The sequence below is a fragment of the Natator depressus genome, chromosome 7 (genome assembly GCF_965152275.1).
Source record: "Natator depressus isolate rNatDep1 chromosome 7, rNatDep2.hap1, whole genome shotgun sequence".
In the NCBI taxonomy this organism is placed as follows: domain Eukaryota; kingdom Metazoa; phylum Chordata; order Testudines; family Cheloniidae; genus Natator; species Natator depressus.
In genome coordinates this window covers 123,890,896-123,908,672 of record NC_134240.1, presented here as the reverse complement: position 1 = coordinate 123,908,672, position 17,777 = coordinate 123,890,896, and the positions used below count along the sequence as shown (strand labels likewise).

At 59.0% G+C, this 17,777-nt stretch overlaps 1 protein-coding gene across 2 annotated transcripts in view; it reads right to left on the bottom strand.

Moving 5' to 3' along the window:
• ABCC2 (ATP binding cassette subfamily C member 2) overlaps nt 1–17,777 on the bottom strand; it is a 71,644-nt gene that overhangs the window by 35,153 nt on the left and 18,714 nt on the right. For both annotated transcript variants that reach the window (XM_074959560.1, XM_074959559.1), the window contains exons 8-21: nt 17,260–17,435; nt 16,375–16,552; nt 15,611–15,865; nt 15,041–15,106; nt 14,498–14,635; nt 13,715–13,861; nt 10,678–10,762; nt 10,106–10,172; nt 9,159–9,285; nt 6,719–6,895; nt 5,516–5,683; nt 4,586–4,772; nt 2,543–2,666; nt 1,644–1,776 (exon numbers count right to left, since the gene is read on the bottom strand). In XM_074959560.1, coding sequence (XP_074815661.1) covers nt 1,644–1,776; nt 2,543–2,666; nt 4,586–4,772; nt 5,516–5,683; nt 6,719–6,895; nt 9,159–9,285; nt 10,106–10,172; nt 10,678–10,762; nt 13,715–13,861; nt 14,498–14,635; nt 15,041–15,106; nt 15,611–15,865; nt 16,375–16,552; nt 17,260–17,435 — 2,028 coding nt within the window. The remainder of the gene's footprint in view (nt 1–1,643; nt 1,777–2,542; nt 2,667–4,585; nt 4,773–5,515; nt 5,684–6,718; nt 6,896–9,158; nt 9,286–10,105; nt 10,173–10,677; nt 10,763–13,714; nt 13,862–14,497; nt 14,636–15,040; nt 15,107–15,610; nt 15,866–16,374; nt 16,553–17,259; nt 17,436–17,777) is intronic.

The following is a 17,777-nucleotide window of genomic DNA, read 5'->3' as shown; positions in this document are numbered from 1 at the left end:
AGCCGCCCCCCAGCACCGCCCAGCTCCCGCGCCCTCCCCACACAGCCCCCGCCCAGTCCCCCCCCCCAGCACCGCCCGGCTCCTGCGCCCTCCCCACACAGCCCCCGCCCAGCCGCCCCCCAGCACCGCCCAGCCACCCCCCCAGGACCGCCAGGCTCCTGCGCCCTCCCCGCCCAGCCCGCCCTCCCAGCACCGCCCGGCTCCTGCGCCCTCCCCACACAGCCCCCGCCCAGCCGCCCCCCAGCACCGCCCGGCTCCCGCGCCCTCCCCACACAGCCCCCGCCCAGCCGCCCCCCAGCACCGCCCGGCTCCCGCGCCCTCCCCACACAGCCACCGCCCAGCCGCCCCCCAGCACCGCCCAGCTCCCGCGCCCTCCCCACACAGCCCCCGCCCAGTCCCCCCCCCCAGCACCGCCCGGCTCCTGCGCCCTCCCCACACAGCCCCCGCCCAGCCGCCCCCCAGCACCGCCCAGCCACCCCCCCAGGACCGCCAGGCTCCCGCACCCTCCCCCCCCCAGCCCCCGCCCAGCCGCCCCCCCAGCACCGCCAGGCTCCCGCGCCCTCCCCACACAGCCCCCGCCCAGCTGCCCCCCCAGCACCGCCCAGCCACCCCCCCAGGACCGCCAGGCTCCTGCGCCCTCCCCGCCCAGCCCGCCCTCCCAGCACCGCCCGGCTCCCGCGCCCTCCCCACCCAGCCCCCGCCCAGTCCCCCCCCAGCACCGCCTAGCCGCCCCCCCAGCACCGCCAGGCTCCCGCGCCCTCCCCACGCAGCCCCCGCCCAGCCGCCCCCCCAGCACCGCCAGGCTCCCGCGCCCTCCCCACACAGCCCCCGCCCAGTCCCTCCCCACAGCACTGCCCAGCCCGCCCCCCTAGCACCGCCCGGCTCCCGCGCCCTCCCCACCCAGTTCTCCCCCAGCACCGCCCAGCCACCTCCCCAGCACTGCCAGGCTCCCGCGCCCTCCCCACACAGCCCCCGCCCAGCCACCTCCCCAGCACCGCCAGGCTCCCGCGCCCTCCCCACCCAGTCCCCCCCCCCAGTACCGCCAGGCTCCTGCGCCCTCCCCACCCAGCCTCCGCCCAGTCCCCCCCCAGCACTGCCCAGCCCGCCCCCCCAGCACCGCCAGGCTCCCGCACCTTCCCCGCCCAGCCCGCCCCCCCAGCACCGCCCGGCTCCCGCACCCTCCCCACCCAGCCCCCGCCCAGTCCCCCCCCCCCCCAGCACCGCCCAGCCCGTCCCCCCAGCACCCCCAGGCTCCCGCGCCCTCCCCACCCAGGCCCCGCCCCCACAGCACCGCTTAGGCTCCCACACCCCCCACACAGCACCATCAAGCCCCCTCAGAGCACCACCTAGTCCCGCGCACTCTCCCCACACAGCCCCCCACTCCCTCCCACACACCCCAACCCTGCTCTCCCCAGCACTGCCCGCCCACCCTGCCTTCCCATAGCCAGCAGCCCACCCTCAAAACACACCCCAGCAGCACCCCTCCATGCCTCCCTCTTCACACAGAGGCCGGGAGCAGTGAAATGGGGGTCAGCAAAGCTGAGGGTCAGTTTTCTCAAGCAACTATTGTGGTTGTAAAGTGGTGAGCTGTGGGGTGGGATTTCACAGTGTCCCCGCCCCCAAGCCACAAGATCCCTTCTTACCTTCCCTGTTTCCATGGCCTCCTTCTCAATCAGCCTCTGTCCTGCCACCTCCTCAGAAGGCTGCTTGTCCTTGGGCCCCACCTCACTCGCTCGCAGGGCCTTTCGCAGGGACTTGGTGCTGCTGGTGCTGAGGCTGTAATAGGGCGATTGCTCATCGTTAGCCACGGGGCAGCTGCCCTTGGAGCCACCCACCCGCCTCGCCCTGCACTGAGCCTCCCGCTCCAGCATGCTGGCTGCGGCGGGATCTGCCAGGGACCAGCCATGGGACTCACTGACTTTGGTGAGAGAAACATTTCAACTGGACCCTTTGGTAATTCCTCTGAGTCCAGCGTTGTTCCCACCCTCTCCAGCTAAACAAGCCCAGCCCCGCACTCCGGACACACCTTTGCCCAGCCAGCCAGCCAGCCCCAGGGAAAAGCCCAAGGGCTGGATGTCTGACATACAGAAACCGCTGGATAAGTCACACTAGAGGGGAAGCTAGCTGCTCAGCAGCGCGATCCTGCCCAGTGCATTGTGGGGGAGCAGAAAGCGGTGGGGTCGGGAGGCAGCTGCAACAGGGGAGTGTGGGGGGAAGACCGTTGGAGAAACCCTGCAGGCAGGAACTTGCCGAGCCTGGGCTGGGGAGCAGAACCATGACAGACAGGCCCTTTCCGATCAGCAGCTGAGCAAAGCAGAGGGCCCCACATGCCATGCAGGTCAGGGAGGCTCCAGAGACCAGGGCTCTCAGATGCTTTCCCACAGGTTCCCCAAGAAGTGAAGCCTCACACAGGGCCCCTCCATCCCAGGAAGCCCAGCAGAGGCCCAGGGCAGAGGGAGATGCCTGGACAGGGAGAGGGACGGAAAGGGAGGGGTTCTGGTGGTGGGGGAATGAGATCCGATGACTGGGGACAGGTTCCTACCTGCGGCTGAATCCTCTCTGCCGGATGCTGGCTTCTCTTTTCAGGGTCACGGTCACTATGTCGGCTGGCACTTCCTCCGGGCTAGTCTCAGGGACCTCGCCGTCTTGCTCCTCTGCAGCTTCCACTGAAGCAGCAGACACAGGAGTTAGGAGGCGCCTGGACTGGATGTGGCGTTCGGCATTGAACAGAGAGCAGCACATGGCTCCGTAGCACCAGGCCTGTGCTGTGACCTCCTGCACAGCAGCCAAGAGCTGCCTGCAATACCTTCAGGAGCCCTTATTACACTGTGCTCAAGTATCCTTGGGGTCCATTGTATTACATGAACGGCTTGTGTGTGACGGTGGGCAGGGATGTATGTAACCTCTGGAGTGGGGAGATGTAATTCCTGGGGGCTCAAAAGACTATATCGAACAATGTGTCAGACTAGAACAGACTCTTGGAAAAGCGTGGAGTGGAATATACAGGGCGCGGGGAATCCCCACCTCTGGTGATGCAAACCCAGGCCCTGAAGAGGGGCCACTGTCTGCTGATCACTCTTGCTGCCATCTGACGGGTTCCTAGCTCTCTCCCCTGAAGCAGCTGGTGCTGGTGGTCCCTGTTGGAGATGGGGTACTGGGCTACACAGACCCCTGCTCTGAGCTGGAGTGGGAACCCTTCGCCCCTAGGAGTAAGAGTGCAGTGTTCTCTAGGTGGAACAGTCCCACTCCTTGTCAGGGCCCGTCTTGGGGAGACCAAGGGCCTTTTCTGGCTTCCCAGGACTGCACACTCTCCTCAGGTGAGACGCTGGGCTTGCTCCCAGCCACAGAAAGGGGAACGTCCAAGCAGCAAGGTGAGCGCGGTCTCCCAGCCGCAGTGTGGGGCTTTGGGGCCCGAGCTCCAGCCAAGCTGAATAGGGAAGGAGAAGAGACCATGCTCCGGGAACCATTGTGGGTGGGAAGGTTCCCAGCAGGGGTCAGGGCAAGGTTCCTGCAGAGCCATATAGCTCTTTCTGCTGACTCATACTGAGGTAAGACAAGCTGCGTCACACTGGGTCCAGTTCAGGAGGAGGCAGGGTTGGTGTGTCCCCGGAGGCAGAGGGGAAGGGGCAGAAACAGAAAGGCCCTGCAGAGACAGACCCAAGCCCCGGAGACAGTGCAGGCCGAGACTCTCCTTGTATTAGTGTTACCCTCTGTGACGGGGCAAGGCCAGATGGCTATAGAAAAGTAGTGGGAGATAGATATGTTAGCTCCAAGCTAAACAAATCCCTGGTACCAGGTTAAGTGAAATGGCAGCTGCTCCAGGTCAATTAAGACACCTGGGGCCAATTAAGAACTTTCCAGAAGGCAGGGAGAAGGCTAGGTTGATTGGGACACCTGAAGCCAATCAGGGGCTGGCTGAAACTAGTTAAAAGCCTCCCAGTCAGTCAGGTGGGTGTGCATGTCAGGAGCTGTGGGAGGAAGTTGCGCTGTTGGAGAGGCTGAGTAGTACACACCATATCAGGCACAAGGAAGGAGGCCCTGTGGTAAGGGTGAAGCGGAGCTTGAGGAAGTGAGGGCTGCGGTGGGGGAAGTAGCCCAGGGAATTCTACATGTCATGTTTCTAAAAGGTCAGTTACCATAGCTGATACTATTAGGGTCCCTGGGCTGGAGCCCGGAGTAGAGGGTGGGCCCAGGCTCCCCGCCCCCACCTTTGCCCCCTGATTAATCACTGAGACTGGGAGACAACAGAGACTGTGCAAGGAAGGATAACTTCTCACTCCCTTCCTGGCTTATGATGAAAATGGCTCAGTAGACTGTGACCCTTGTCTCTAGAGAAAGAAGGGTTACGTGGAGGGTCACAGTGAACCTCTGAGGCTAGCGAAATCCGCCAGGAAACGCGGGACCCACGGAGGCAAGGACAGAACTTTGTCACACCTCGTTAACAGGGGCAAACCCCAGGTGGGTGAGTTAGGGCTGTCTCCTTCCCTCCCGCCAACACTGGGGCGCTCTGGGCAACATAGCACAAAACAGGACTTCATGGGCACCTGTATGAAGCTGACCCTGGGTCCAGCACATGCCCCCGTACCTGTGGCCTCCCCCTCGGGGGTGCTACCCTCTTGGCTTCCATACATGCTCAGGAGCTGAGCGAAGGCCCCCCCGTTAGCCAGCAAGGTGCTGTAGGAGCCCTGCTCAGACACGGCACCGGCCACCAGCACTACAATCTCATCCGTCTTTGGCAGGAAACTGATACTGTGCGTCACCAGGATCCGGGTCTGCCACGAAGAATGGCACAGAGGTTACAGGGTCCAGCAGCTACAGGACTGCCGCCCCCTCTCGTGTCCTTGGCTGGAAACACATGCCACCGCCACCCCCGGCTGAGGATCGGCAGGGCTCCCCCTCACCCACTCCCCCCCGGGCTGGGGACTCGCAGGGTTCCCCCTCTTTCAGCCCTGCCCCTGGCTGGGGACCCAGAGGGCTCCCCCTCACTCGCCACCAGCTGGGGACCTGCTGGGCTCCCCCTCACCTATTACCGTCCCAGCTGGGGACTCAACGGGCTCCCCATCATCCACTCCTGCCCCCCGCTAGGGACCCGCCAGGCTCCCCATCATGCCCCTTCACCATTTAGATTTAGTTGGGGATTGGTCCTGCTTTGAGCAAGGGGTTGGACTAGATGACCTCCTGAGGTCCCTTCCAATCCTGATATTCTATGATTGCCCCAGCCCTGTCTGGGAACCTGCGGGGCACTCTGTCATCTACCCTCACCCCTGGCTGGGGATGCACAGAGCCCCCCTCGTCCACTCACGGCCGCAGTGGAGAGCCTGGAGGTGTTCCTGTTGCCAACTGCACAGAACTGCCCACCAACTGGCCCCTCGTTCAAGCCCCCTGTTAAGCCACTAAGAGGGCTTGCCTGGCTGCAGAGGGGGCCACACCAGAAGTGCCCCAGACGAGGGTTGATGGGGGGAATCTCCTAGGTGGGGACTGCTCCCTGCCCCGATCAGCTTGGGGCTGTTCTCACCTTGCCCTGCAGCAGCCCGTCCGGCCCCAGCACCTGGTCAAAGAGGTGCTTCCCCACGTGAGCATCTACGGCCGACAGGGGGTCGTCCAGAAGGTAGATATCTGCGTTGCTGTACACCGCCCTAGCCAGGCTGACCCGCTGCTTCTGGCCCCCACTCAGGTTAATGCCCTGGTAGGGGAAAGCACCTGACTGTAAGTCCTGGGGCTCTCCCTGCACCCCAGTGTGCTGACCGAGGGGAGCAAAGTCTTCCACTGGTGCTCACTCACCCTCACCCAGCCCCATGTTCTCCAGACAGCCCCCCCGAGCATCACACGCTCTCTGCACCCCCACCCCACCCTCACAGGCTCCAGACACTCTGCACCCCCTACCTTATCTCTACATGCTCCAGACAGCCCCGACAAGCACCATACGCTCTCTGCACCCCCCACCCTAACCCCATGTTCTCCAGACAGCCCCCCTGAGCATCATACACTCTCTGCACCCCCACCCTACTCCTACATGCTGCAGACAGTCCCTAAGCACCACATGCTCCCACGCCCTCTGCAGCCCCGTCCTACCCCCACGTGATCCCGATAGCCCCCCCCCAGCACCATACGCTCTCTGCACTCCCACCCAACCCCCACAGGCTCCATACAGCCCTCCAGTACCACACGCTCTCTGCCACCCCCTGCTTCCCCCCATGCTCCAGACTGACCCTGAGCACCATACACACTCTGCACCCCACCACCCTACCCCCACGTGCTCCAGACAGCCCCCCTGTGCCCCATATGCTCTCTGCACCACCACCCTACGCCCACGTGCTCCAGACAGCCCTTCCCCCCGAGCGCCACATGTTCTCTGCCACCCCCATCCCACCCCTAGGAGCTCCAGATGCTCCCGAAGTGTCCCCCATCATTACCTCCCAAATACACACCCAGGGGCTGCTGCTTCTACCACCAAACATTCCTCCTCAGCCTCGACACCCATGCACCTCCCCAACTCCACATACCTCCTCCTCCTCTTCTACCTTCCTCAGATGCCCACGAGCCACCCATTCCTGCTACCACACGACCCTCGAGCTTCCTACACTCACACACCCTCCACCATCTCTGAGCCACCCCAGAACCTCCCCCGCTCCTATCCCCCACCTACTCCCCAGGGCGCCTCCTCCCAGCCTTCCCCTCCCATCACACTCTCCTTCCCCGACATGCCCAGTGCCAATACCTTCTCTCCAATCTCCGTGAGGTCACCTCCAGGGAGCAGCTTCAGGTCTGGAAGGAGAGCACAGGCCTCCACAACCCGCTGGTACCTAGCCTCATCCAGTTCTAACCCAAAAAGAATGTTGTCCTTCAGCGTGGTGTTCTGGATCCAGGCCTGCTGGGGAACGTAGGCCACAGAGCCCTGGAGGGAAGAGCCCAATCACAGCTGACTCATCCAGTCAGTGCAGGACCTGGGCCCTGGACTAGGAGCTGGGGAAAGGAGGGATGGGGGAGTTGGGCCTGGCATGGGAGCAGTCACATCCCCTGTGCAGGGAACTAGACAAAGCCAAGATGAGATTGTGACATTGGCAGACCAGGTGCCAGCTCATGCCAAGGCCTCTAGGCCTCAGCTGAACATAGACCAATACATTGCTGGAAACCAGTCTGGCTCAGCTGTGTGTTGGCATTGTTCAAATAAAGTTGAGGTGTATGAGAATGTGGTTAGACATTATGAAATGCTGGTAGGAGCTGCATGTAGTAATCTCACTTACAACATCTGTACCCCACATTTTAAGGTTATATTGAGCATTTACTTTGTAATCCCCTGTAACTGTGTACCTGGTGAACCAGGAACGAAGCATTAACTAATGTAAAATGCTGGCTTCCTACTGAAGTGGTTAGGCCTTGCTCACCAAGAAAGCCCATTGAAACAAAGGAGCCATTGTGAAACATCAGAGGACAAAGACGTTGTTAATTGCTCCCTGCACTCCCAGGAAGAGGAATCATCCCATCAGCTTGAGCTCTGGGGGAAGGGAATAAAAATTCCTGCCAAAGAAGAAGCTGGATCTTTTATGTCACTTGGACTTTGAAGGGCAAGGATTACCAGGCATAAACAAAAGATCCCCAATGCTTGGCCTCGCTTAGCCCTAAAGGACACATAGAGCTTGCTTATTATAGAAGCTTCTATTACTTTTTGAAACTTTAGATTGGAACCCATTTGTGTGTTTGTTTATTTGCTTTAACCTTGTAAATAGCACTCATTTCTTTTTCTTAGTCAATATATCTTTAGTTAATTTATTATAGGATTGGCTACAAGCATTGTCTTTGGTGTGAGATCTAAGGTGCAACTGACCTGAGGTAAGTGACTGGTCCTTTGGGACTGGGAGTAAACTGAATGTTGTTGTGATTTTTGGTGTAAGGGACCATCTATTAAAAAGACAAGTTTACCTGGGTGACAAGATAGATCAGAGTACCCAAGAGTACTGTCTGTGACTCCCTGGTTAGGCTGTAATAGTGCCTGAGGAGTTTACACTTGATGCTTGGCTGGTGAAATAATAGAATCCTAGAACTGGAAGGGACCTCGTCTAGTCCAGTCCCCTGCACTCAAGGCAGGACTAAGTATTATAGACCATCCCTGACAGGTGTGTGTCCAACCTGCTCTTAAAAATCTCCAATGACAGAGATTCCACAACCTTCCTGGGCAATTTATCCCAGTGCTTAACCACCTTGACAGGATGTTTTTCCTTATGTCCAACCTAAACTTTACTTGCTGCAATTTAAGCCCACTGCTTCTTGTCCAATCCTCAGAGGTTAAGGAGAACAATTTTTCCTCCCTCCTCCATGTAACAACCTTTTATGTACTTGAAAACTGTTATCATGTCCCCCCTCAGTCTTCTCTTCTCCAGATTAAACAAACCCAATTTTTTCAATCTTCCCTCATAGGTCATGTTTTCTAAACCTTTAATCATTTTTGTTGCTCTTCTCTGGGCTTTCTCCAATTTGTCCACATCTTTCCTGAAACATAAGTACAGAACTCACAACAGGGGTGTGTGCTCTGGTTCTTAACAGACAGCTTGGCAGAGCTGATAATTCCTGTGACACTAAACATCCTGCAAGATAAATGTTGTTCACTGCATCTCCCCAGGACTTAGGGGGAAGAGGGTGCTGGAGGCTAGGACCCTAACTAGCCTTTCCACCCTACAGACCAAGGGTTTGCTCTCACTTCCATGAACTGGGTGGATATTTGTCCATGGCACCAAGCTGCCATGTGATCGGTCGTGACAGTTAGTGGATGTCTGGAGCAATAGCTTGAAGTGTGTGAGGGAGGTCTGAAATGTGTGAGGGAGGTCTGAAGCGTATTGGCAGAGTCGGGTAGGAACAATTTGAGTAGCGGGGGGCTGCAGATCAGGACTGAGGGGCATCGGCAAAGATATGCACATAGGGAACCAGGGCTGGAAGAGCAGCGGGCTGAGGGGCACCAGCAGAGCTAGAGGGTGTCCCAGAGCTGGAATACCAGGGAAATCTGCAAGTCATGACTGAGGCTGCTTGGCCTGGATACTGGCTGGGGCGAAGGGTGGGAGGGGCCTTGGTGTTCACATCTCTGCCTGGGGTGGGAACTCTTAAGTGCCCCCCAGGATCCAACAGCAGCTCACGGGGCCTCCTTCACCCAGGGCAGTTCCTCTCACCTGGATGTTAATGTGCCCCTTGAGGTTCTCCATCTCTCCTAGCACGGCTGACACCAGTGAGGATTTCCCTGAGCCCACAGCCCCGACCACAGCCACCAGACACCCAGGCTTGATATCCAGAGTGACCCTGGAAGGACAAGAGAGCTGAGTGGGACACAGAGCAGCGCTGAGCAGCTACTAGGGATGTAAATAACGCGTAAAAACAATAACCGTGTAACCAATTAAAATTCTACGGTTACATGGTTAAACGTTTAACCGGGGAATTAGGAATGTGGGGGCTGCTACAGCATGGGGATCCCTGCTGCCCGGGGATCCCCACGCCCAGGGATCCCTGCTGCCAACCCCATGCCCAGCATCCCAGGGTGCCTGGCATCCTGGTTTCCGGCCCGCGCACAGGGTCCTGGCTGCCGTCCCATGCCACAGATCCCGGCTGCCGGCCCGCCCCGGGGGTCTGCGCCGCGGTGGCAGCTGGGATGCTGGGTGCAGATGGCAGCAGAGCCCTGGGCATGGGGCCGGCAGCCGGGATCCCAGACGTGCGGGGCAGCAGCTGGGACCTCGGGCGGAGTTTAATTGTTAACAGAAACCGATAAGCCTCAAGCTTATTGGTTAACCAGTTAAACTTTTACATCCCTAACAGCTACCTTATCCAGGCTAACCACAGGCTCCTTCCTGGACTCCTGCGTCTCCTGGACTTGCCACCTGGGCCTTGCACGGGGCTGGAAACGTCACGAAAGGACCCAGACCATGTGGTCAGCGAGAACAAGCCAGCGAAGCAGGTGTTTCCAGCTGCCCGTGTCTCTGCTCTGGGGGATGTGTGTCCTGCAGGGCCAGGCTGCACAGGGGGCTGTGTTCCACCCATGACAGCACAAGGCGATTGCCTGGCAAGTCCGTAACAGAGAAGGGAGCCCCCCCAGCACAGCACAAGGCCCTGGATGCAGTACACTTACTCTCTGATCACAGGCTCAGCACCCTGCTCCCAGGCAAAGGAGGCCTCAGAGAACTGCATTGCACAGTCTGCCAAGAGAACGGGCAGCGCTTCAGAGACTGGGTGGGGAACAGCTCTCTCCCCAGCCCAACCCCAAACTCAGTGTGTCCAGCTCCCAGGAGCCACCAGCCCACTCGGGGACTCCCCCTCATGCCTAGTGGATCCTGGATTTGGGCTGAGGGAGGAAATCCTCCCCAAAGGGCCCTGCACATGAGGGGAGGGTTGTTGTACCACAGGACCCTGAAAACCAGGTGCTCCCCCCCATGAGGTGTGAGGGGGGAGGGTGTATCTAAGGGGCCCACACATGGGGTAGAAGTGGAGGGGAGATTGTGCCAGGGGGCACCACACACTGGGTGGGAGAGGGGGGATGTATCTAAGGGCCCCACACATGGGGCGGGGGTTGTGCCCAAGTGACCCCCACATGCAGTGGTGCTGATGGGGAGTTGTATTTGAGGGCCCTACACACCCATGATGTGGCAGCGGGCCCCCCACAGGCACACCAGGGCCCTGCTGTAAGACTGGCAGTTTATTTACCAACACTGGGGTCATGTCTTATGGCTGAGGGGTCCAGGTCGCCACTCCCCAGGTACCGCTCCAGCCGCTCGGTGGACACGCTGGTCTGCAGGAAGCAAAAGGGGATGTCACACAGGTGAGACACAAGATCCATCCGAGTGGGGTAGAGAGCTCCAGAATCTTCCTGCCCAATCCTCACACCCTGGAGGCAACTCCCCAGTTCTGTATTTCCCACGAGATTGAACAATAAGGCAGGGACCGTGTGTCTGCGTGTGCAGCACCCAGAAGGTTACTCCCCCTGCGCAGTAACTCGGGGTCTTCGAGATGTGTGTTCCTACGGACGCTCCCCTGTAGGATGCTCCTATGGACACCTCCTGCACCTGGGTTCGGAGAGCTTCGGTACCCACATGTGCTCCTCCCCGTCTCGCACCATCTATATAGCGCTCTGTGGTCCAACCACCCTCAGTTCCTTCTCTGCTGCAGAGTGTGTGTGTGCGCTTCGAAGCAGAGAGGAAGGAGGGTGGGGAGTGGAGCACCCATAGGGACACATCTTTCAGAACCTCCGTTACTGCACAGGGGGAGTCACCGTTCCTTCTTCTTTGAGTGGTGTCGTGATGGATGGTCCACTGTCAGTGACTGTAGAGCAGTGCCCCGAAATGGAAGTGACTTCGGAGTGATGTCTACTAAAGCTGGGAGGTATTGCCAATACAGAGAAGGACTGGGATATCATACAGGAAGATCTGGATGCCGTTGTAAACTGGAGTAATTGTAATAGGATGAAATTTAATAGTGAAAAGTGCAAGGTCATGCATTTAGGGATTAATAACAGGAATTTTTGCTATAAACTGGGGACGCATCACTTGGAAGTAACAGAGGAGAAGAAGGACCTTGGGGGATTGGTTGATCACAGGATGACTATGAGCCGCCAATGTGATATGGCTGTGAAAAAAGCTAATGCGGTCTTGGGATGCATCAGGTGAAGTATTTCCAGTAGAGATAAGGAGGTGTTAGTACCGTTATCCAAGGCACTGATGAGACCTCATCTGGAATATTGTGTGCAGTTCTGGTCTCCCATGTTTAAGAAAGATGAATTCAAACTGGAACAGGTACAGAGAAGGGCTACTAGGATGATCCAAGGAATGGAAAACCTACCTTACGAAAGGAGACTCAAAGAGCTTGGCTTGTTTAGCCTAACCAAAAGAAGGCTGAGGGGAGATACGATTGCTCTCTATAAATATATCAGAGGGATAAATACCACAGAGGGAGAATTATTATTTCAGCTCAGTATCAATGTGGACACAAGAACAAATGGATATAAACTGGCCATCAGGAAGTTTAGACTTGAAATTAGATGAAGGTTTCTAACCATCAGAGGAGTGAAGTTCTGGAACAGCCTTCCAAGGGAAGCAGTGGGGGCAAAAGACATATCTGGCTTCAAGACTAAGCTTGATAAGTTTATGGAATGGATGATATGATGGGATAGCATAATTTTGGCAATTAATTGATCTTCAACTATTAACGGTAGATATGCCCAATGGCCTGTGATGGGATGTTAGATGGGGTGGGATCGGAGTTACTACAGATAAGTCTTTCCTGGGTGTCTGGCTGGTGAGTCTTGCCCACATGCTCAGGGTTTAGCTGATCGCCATATTTGGGGTCGGGAAGGAATTTTCCTCCAGGGCAGATTGGCAGAGGCCCTGGGGTTTTTTCACCTTCCTCTGCAGCGTGGGGCACAGGTCACTTGCTGGAGGATTCTCTGCACCTCCAAGTCTTTAAACCACGATTTGAGGACTTCAATAGCTCAGACATAGGTCAGGGTTTGTTACAGGAGTGGGTGGGTGAGATTCTGTGGCCTGCGTTGTGCAGGAGGTCAGACTAGACTATCATAATGGTCCCTTCTGACCTTAAAGTCTATGATTCTATGATTATTTTTGTTGAAGTGGTGGGTACCGCTTTTGAAAGTCTTACACTGTCTTTCTCAGTGCCAAGAGACAATGTTTCCACCTGTGATCCCGCCCACTTTGGACCTGTCCTTTGCACCAGTACCGGAGATGCCCAGACAGTCACGGTAGCTGTCTCACGTCTGTAGCCACAACGTCCTCACAGCTCCCTGGGGATGCCTTTTTCTGAGGCAGCTCCTTAGAGGGGGAGCTTGTGGCCCTTTTCTTTTTGCCTGGGTGGGAGAGGGTGGGTTTCCTCTTGGTGGCACGCAGTGAGTGAGCGTCGGCTGATGACCGGGCAGATGGTGAGCACCGCATAGGAGAGGTATCAGGGCCAGGGTCTGAGGCTGGTCGCAAAGAACTCTCCATGAGTAAAAGTTTTAGCTTCAGTTCATGGGCCTTCAAGTTGAGGCAGCAGGTACACTTCTGAGAGATGTGTCCCTCACCGAGGCAGTGTATGCACCAGGAGTGACCACTGCTCACAGGGATGGCTTCGCAGCAAGAGAGGCACCTCTTAAACCTGGGGGATTGGGGCATAAACGACCAGGAAGAGTTTCCCGATCGGGAAAGGCATATTAAAAAAGGGAAACCTATGCTAAACTAAAGAATAATGGGGAAGAAAGAGCAATGGAATTTTTTTTTAGGGGGAAGAAAAATGAAAGGAAACGGCGATTCTACAAAAGAACAGAAACACGACTATTACTGCTATTACTAAAGGCTAGGGATGTCCGAAGGGCTCTGCGCAGGATCCCATCCCAGACCAAGGGCGGTTGAGAAGGACCTGAGGGTGGCTGGACTGCACAGACACCACTCACGGTATGCATGGGCGGCCCAACGGGCCCGGCTACCAAAGATCTCCGATCCCAGGCGCAGTGGAGCACCCGTAGCGACACTACTGGACGAACTGCAGCCCCAGTCCTGGCAGGGCCTCCGGGTGCCGCCGCAACACACTCGAACCACCGAGGAAATAAATCAGAATGCCGGGTGGATAGGGAGCCTTGCAACCCAAGTCCTCCTGAGCCCCACACGCTGAGCCTGAACCATATGATTCATTTGGGGGTTAACAAAAGGGCCCAAGACTCAACCCTCCTTCTCTCCGCCCTGCCCGGGGGGCTCACCTGCACCAAGGAGGAGATGACTATGGGCAGCATGGCCATGGGGAAGCGCAGCACGTTGAAGAGGGAGATGGAAGTAAATGCCTTCTGTGCATCTAGGATGTTCTTCTCATCCACCATGACGTAGACAGCGAAGCTGGCCACAGAGACCTGGGGGCAGGGGGTGTTAGAGCCACAGCCCCATCTGCCACTGCAGCCACGCCCTCACCCCCACCCCACCTTGTGCTCCTGCCTGGCATCCCATCCTCCGCATGCAGGGGCACGTGCTCAGGCCAGGGGTCCCATCTCCCAGTGTTCGGTGCTCCTTTTGGGGCCCCAGCCCATGTGTCCCCCACACACAGCGCTCCAGCTGGGGGACCCCCCAGAGCTCTTGTTGGGGTCTCCCAGAAGAGTGGACAGTGGGCAGTAAACATTTTGGTGCTTTGCCTGCCTTCCCTGGGACAGACGCCCTGACCCAGGGGCCCTTCCCAAGGACAGACACTCTGGCACAGGGGCCCCTCGGGACAGGCGCCCCGCCCAGGGCAAGTCCCAGTCCCTGATCACAGGGAGGTAGTATGGGATGGTGCGGGGAATAGGCACGTTACTCCCCGTCCGCAGCCTGTCAGCCCCTGGGCACATCCTACCCCCTAACCTCAAAGCCTGACCCCCCTCCCTTCCCCCAAAACCACCTGCGCATCCACGCCCACAGCCTTATCGTCCTGGGCATATCCCAAACTATCCTGCCACCCAGGAGGCAGCCCCGTCTCCCCGGGGGCCTCCCACCACCGCCAGCCCCCGTGCACTCACCAGGAACGGGGCACAGGAGAAGATGAAGATGGAGAAGGCCTGAAGGTAGGTAAAGTGCAGCAAGCCCTTCAGCTCACGCACCCGGATCTCCCCAACCTGTCGCTCAAATGAAGGCTCCCAGGCAAACAGCTTCAGGATCTGAGTGACGACCAGAATGAGCGGATCCAGCTCCCACAGTGACCCCCACTCCTAAGGCTCATCTCACCTGCACGCAGCACCCCATCCACCGGCTCTGGGTCCCACTCTCCTGCCTGCAGCCCCACCCATAGGTAGCTGCACAACCAGCCAGGGGCATTATGGGGGTCACCTTCCTGGACTCATACAGCAAATCCTATACCATCACATGCCATCAGCTGGGGGCGTGGGGCACTGCCAGCACTGCTGCCATGCAGAGAAGGATGGGACCCCATGTGCCCTGGGGAGGGGATGGCCAGGCACCAATCCCAGGTGTCCTGGTGGGGGGCAGGGCAGCCAGGCACGCCCCTAATGCCCTGGAGGGGGAGGGGCAGCCAGGCACTCGGGGGTGGGGTCCATGGTGCTCACCTTGATCCCATTAAGGATTTCATTCATTATTTTCATGCGCTGATCCTTGTTCTTCATGTTCTTCATCTGCCAGTGAGAAAGGCGAGTTGGATCCCCCAGCCCGAACCCCAGCCCAATGCAAAGAGCAGCTCCTAAAACCCAGGAACTCCACAAATGCCCCATCTCGGCCCCAGGCTCACTCATCCCTCATCTGCCTTGCCAGCACTCCCCACCTGCAGGCCCAACCCCTGGACTCCGGTCTATTCCAGGCGGGCCCCCTCTCCCGCTGGCAGGGCCTGGACCAGCACAGGTGCAGGAGGGTCAGCTCACAGGGCTGGGGTCTCTGCTGGAGCTTGGTGCTCCACAGAGCGGCTTCCGGGCTGCAGGGTAAAGGGGCAGCCCCAAGCAGGCTCTGCATTTCCTCTCTCGGACCCCATCTACATTCCCACTCCGGAGAGCCACTGGCAGCGGGCAAGGGCACTGGAGGGAAGAAGAAGGGGTGGCTGGTGAGTGGGGGGCTCAAGCGGAGAGGGGCAAGGAGGAAGCCTTTGCCAGGCCAGCCCGGGGAGCGGACCCTGCCCAACCACTGACCTGAATGGTTCTGGCCTTGGTGGCCAGGAGAGCGTTGATGGGGATGAGCAGCACCATGACCCCGATCCCTGCCAGGACGGAGGGGCCCAGCTCCCACCACAGGAAGACAACGGACAGGGCGATCTGCAGTGGCGCCGACCACAGCTGGTGGATGAAGTTGGCCAGATCCATGAACCTCTGGGCATCGGCCGACATCAGGTTCACCGTCTCACCCTGGGTGTATTCCTTGCGGGTGGCGTTGGAGATAGTGAGCGCCTAGGGTGGACAGCACAGTCACCAGGGGCCAGGCCAGCCCCCAGGCGCAGTGCAGAGTGCTGCGTGCGAAGTCGAGGCCTAACGCATCAGAGCAGCTCCTGGTGGGGGCCAAGCTTCCTGGACTGACTCCTGAGTCCCGGCTCTTGGACACTCCTCCTTGCCGGGCCTCCCGCCTAGCGCTGGGGGCCGCTGCACTGCTGTGGGTAAATGCCTCCCACCAGGACTCTGCAGCCAGCGCCTCACTGCACGGGGATCACAGCAGGGAGCCGGCCCGGTGCGCATGGTTCTTACTGCATGACTCCCGGCAGCTAACTGCCAGGATGTCCAAACCCCCAACCCCTTCACTGGGGAACAAAGGCCCAGCTCATAGGTGCCCTTGGAGGAGAGGCAAAGACACGAGAAGAGGGAAATGTATTTGGGGGACAGGGTGTGGGGGGAGCAGGAAGGCCCGACATGCCGTTCTGCAGCTGTTCCTGGCAGGGAATGCTGATGGGGGTACACACACCGACCTTCTTGTAGACAGCGGCCATGAGTGCCGTGCGCACACTCATGCCCAGCAGGAAGCAGAGCTGAAAGTACTGCTGCAGGCAGATGGACTGGACCAGTGCGGTTACGAACAGTAGCAAGGCGTAGAGGTAGCCCTGCCAGGCATACACCGTGGGGTCCGCAACAAAGGAGATCAGCAGTCTGATGGTCAGAGCAGCCAGTGAGACCAGTCAGGCATGGGGAGACCTCTGCCCCACAGAGACCAGCCCCCCAGGGACACCGCCACCCCAGCCCCACATAGACCAGCCCCCCCAAGCATGCTATCACCTCCTCCCTGCAGAGACCACCCACCAGGGACACCACAAACCCTACCCACAGAGACCAGCCCCCCAGGGACACCCCCACCCGCATAGATCGGCCCCCCAAGGATGCTGCCACCCCCTCCCTGGAGAGACCCCCCCCCAAGGGATGCCACAACTCCTGTCCCACAGAGAACAGCCCCTCACAGATCCCGCCATCCCTGTCCCTCAGAGACCAGCCCCCACAGATCCCGCCACCCCTGCCCCACAGACACCAGCCCCCCCCAACACCCCTCCACCCCACAGAGACCCAGAAGGGTATTGCCACCCCTGCCTCAAAGAGACTAACCCTGGGGACGTCACCACCCCCAGCACACAGACACCAGCCCCCTGGGGTTCCCCCACCCGCATTCCATCTAGAACAACCAGCCACTGATGCTAAAATCTGGACCTGACACTGATGCTAAACCCTGGACCATGAAGCAGCCCCCTTGTCTGGCATGTCCCTGCACCATCCACAGAGAAACCCCCTGGGCCTGCCCTAGCTCCTGGCTGGGTGCAGGGCAGGCGAGAGGTCTCTGTGGAGGCAGCCCAGAGATGGGGACTCACTTCAGCAGCTGGGGGCTGGCAAACACCAGCAGGTCATGCACCAGCTTGAAAGCCACCGATTTCAGGAGGTTCCCCGCAAAGGTTCTGATCAGGACCTTGGCCAGCCAGGCCTTGGGGTAATCCCCGCTGGGGCCACTCACATCCTCCTTCTTCTTCCTCTTTGGCCGCTTCTCCTCCTAGACAGGAGCCAGCATGTGAGAAAGGAAGCTGGATCAGACAGGCATCCTGCCGGACACCCACCCTGGGTCAGACACCCCACAGGGTCCTCTCCCACACCCAACACTCCATGGGCCCCCTGGATCAGACACCTCGCACAGGTGCCCCCACCCACCCAGAGGCCCTTCCCCAGGACAGATGCCCCCACCCACCCAGGGGCCCCTCCCCAGGACAGGTGTCCCCCCCCAGCCAAGGCACCCTTCTCCCTGGATCAGACACCCCACTCAGGGGCTCTTCCCCGGGACAGGTGCTCCGTACAGGTACAAGGCCCAGTCCTGGATGGCAGGGAGGCAGCATGGGAT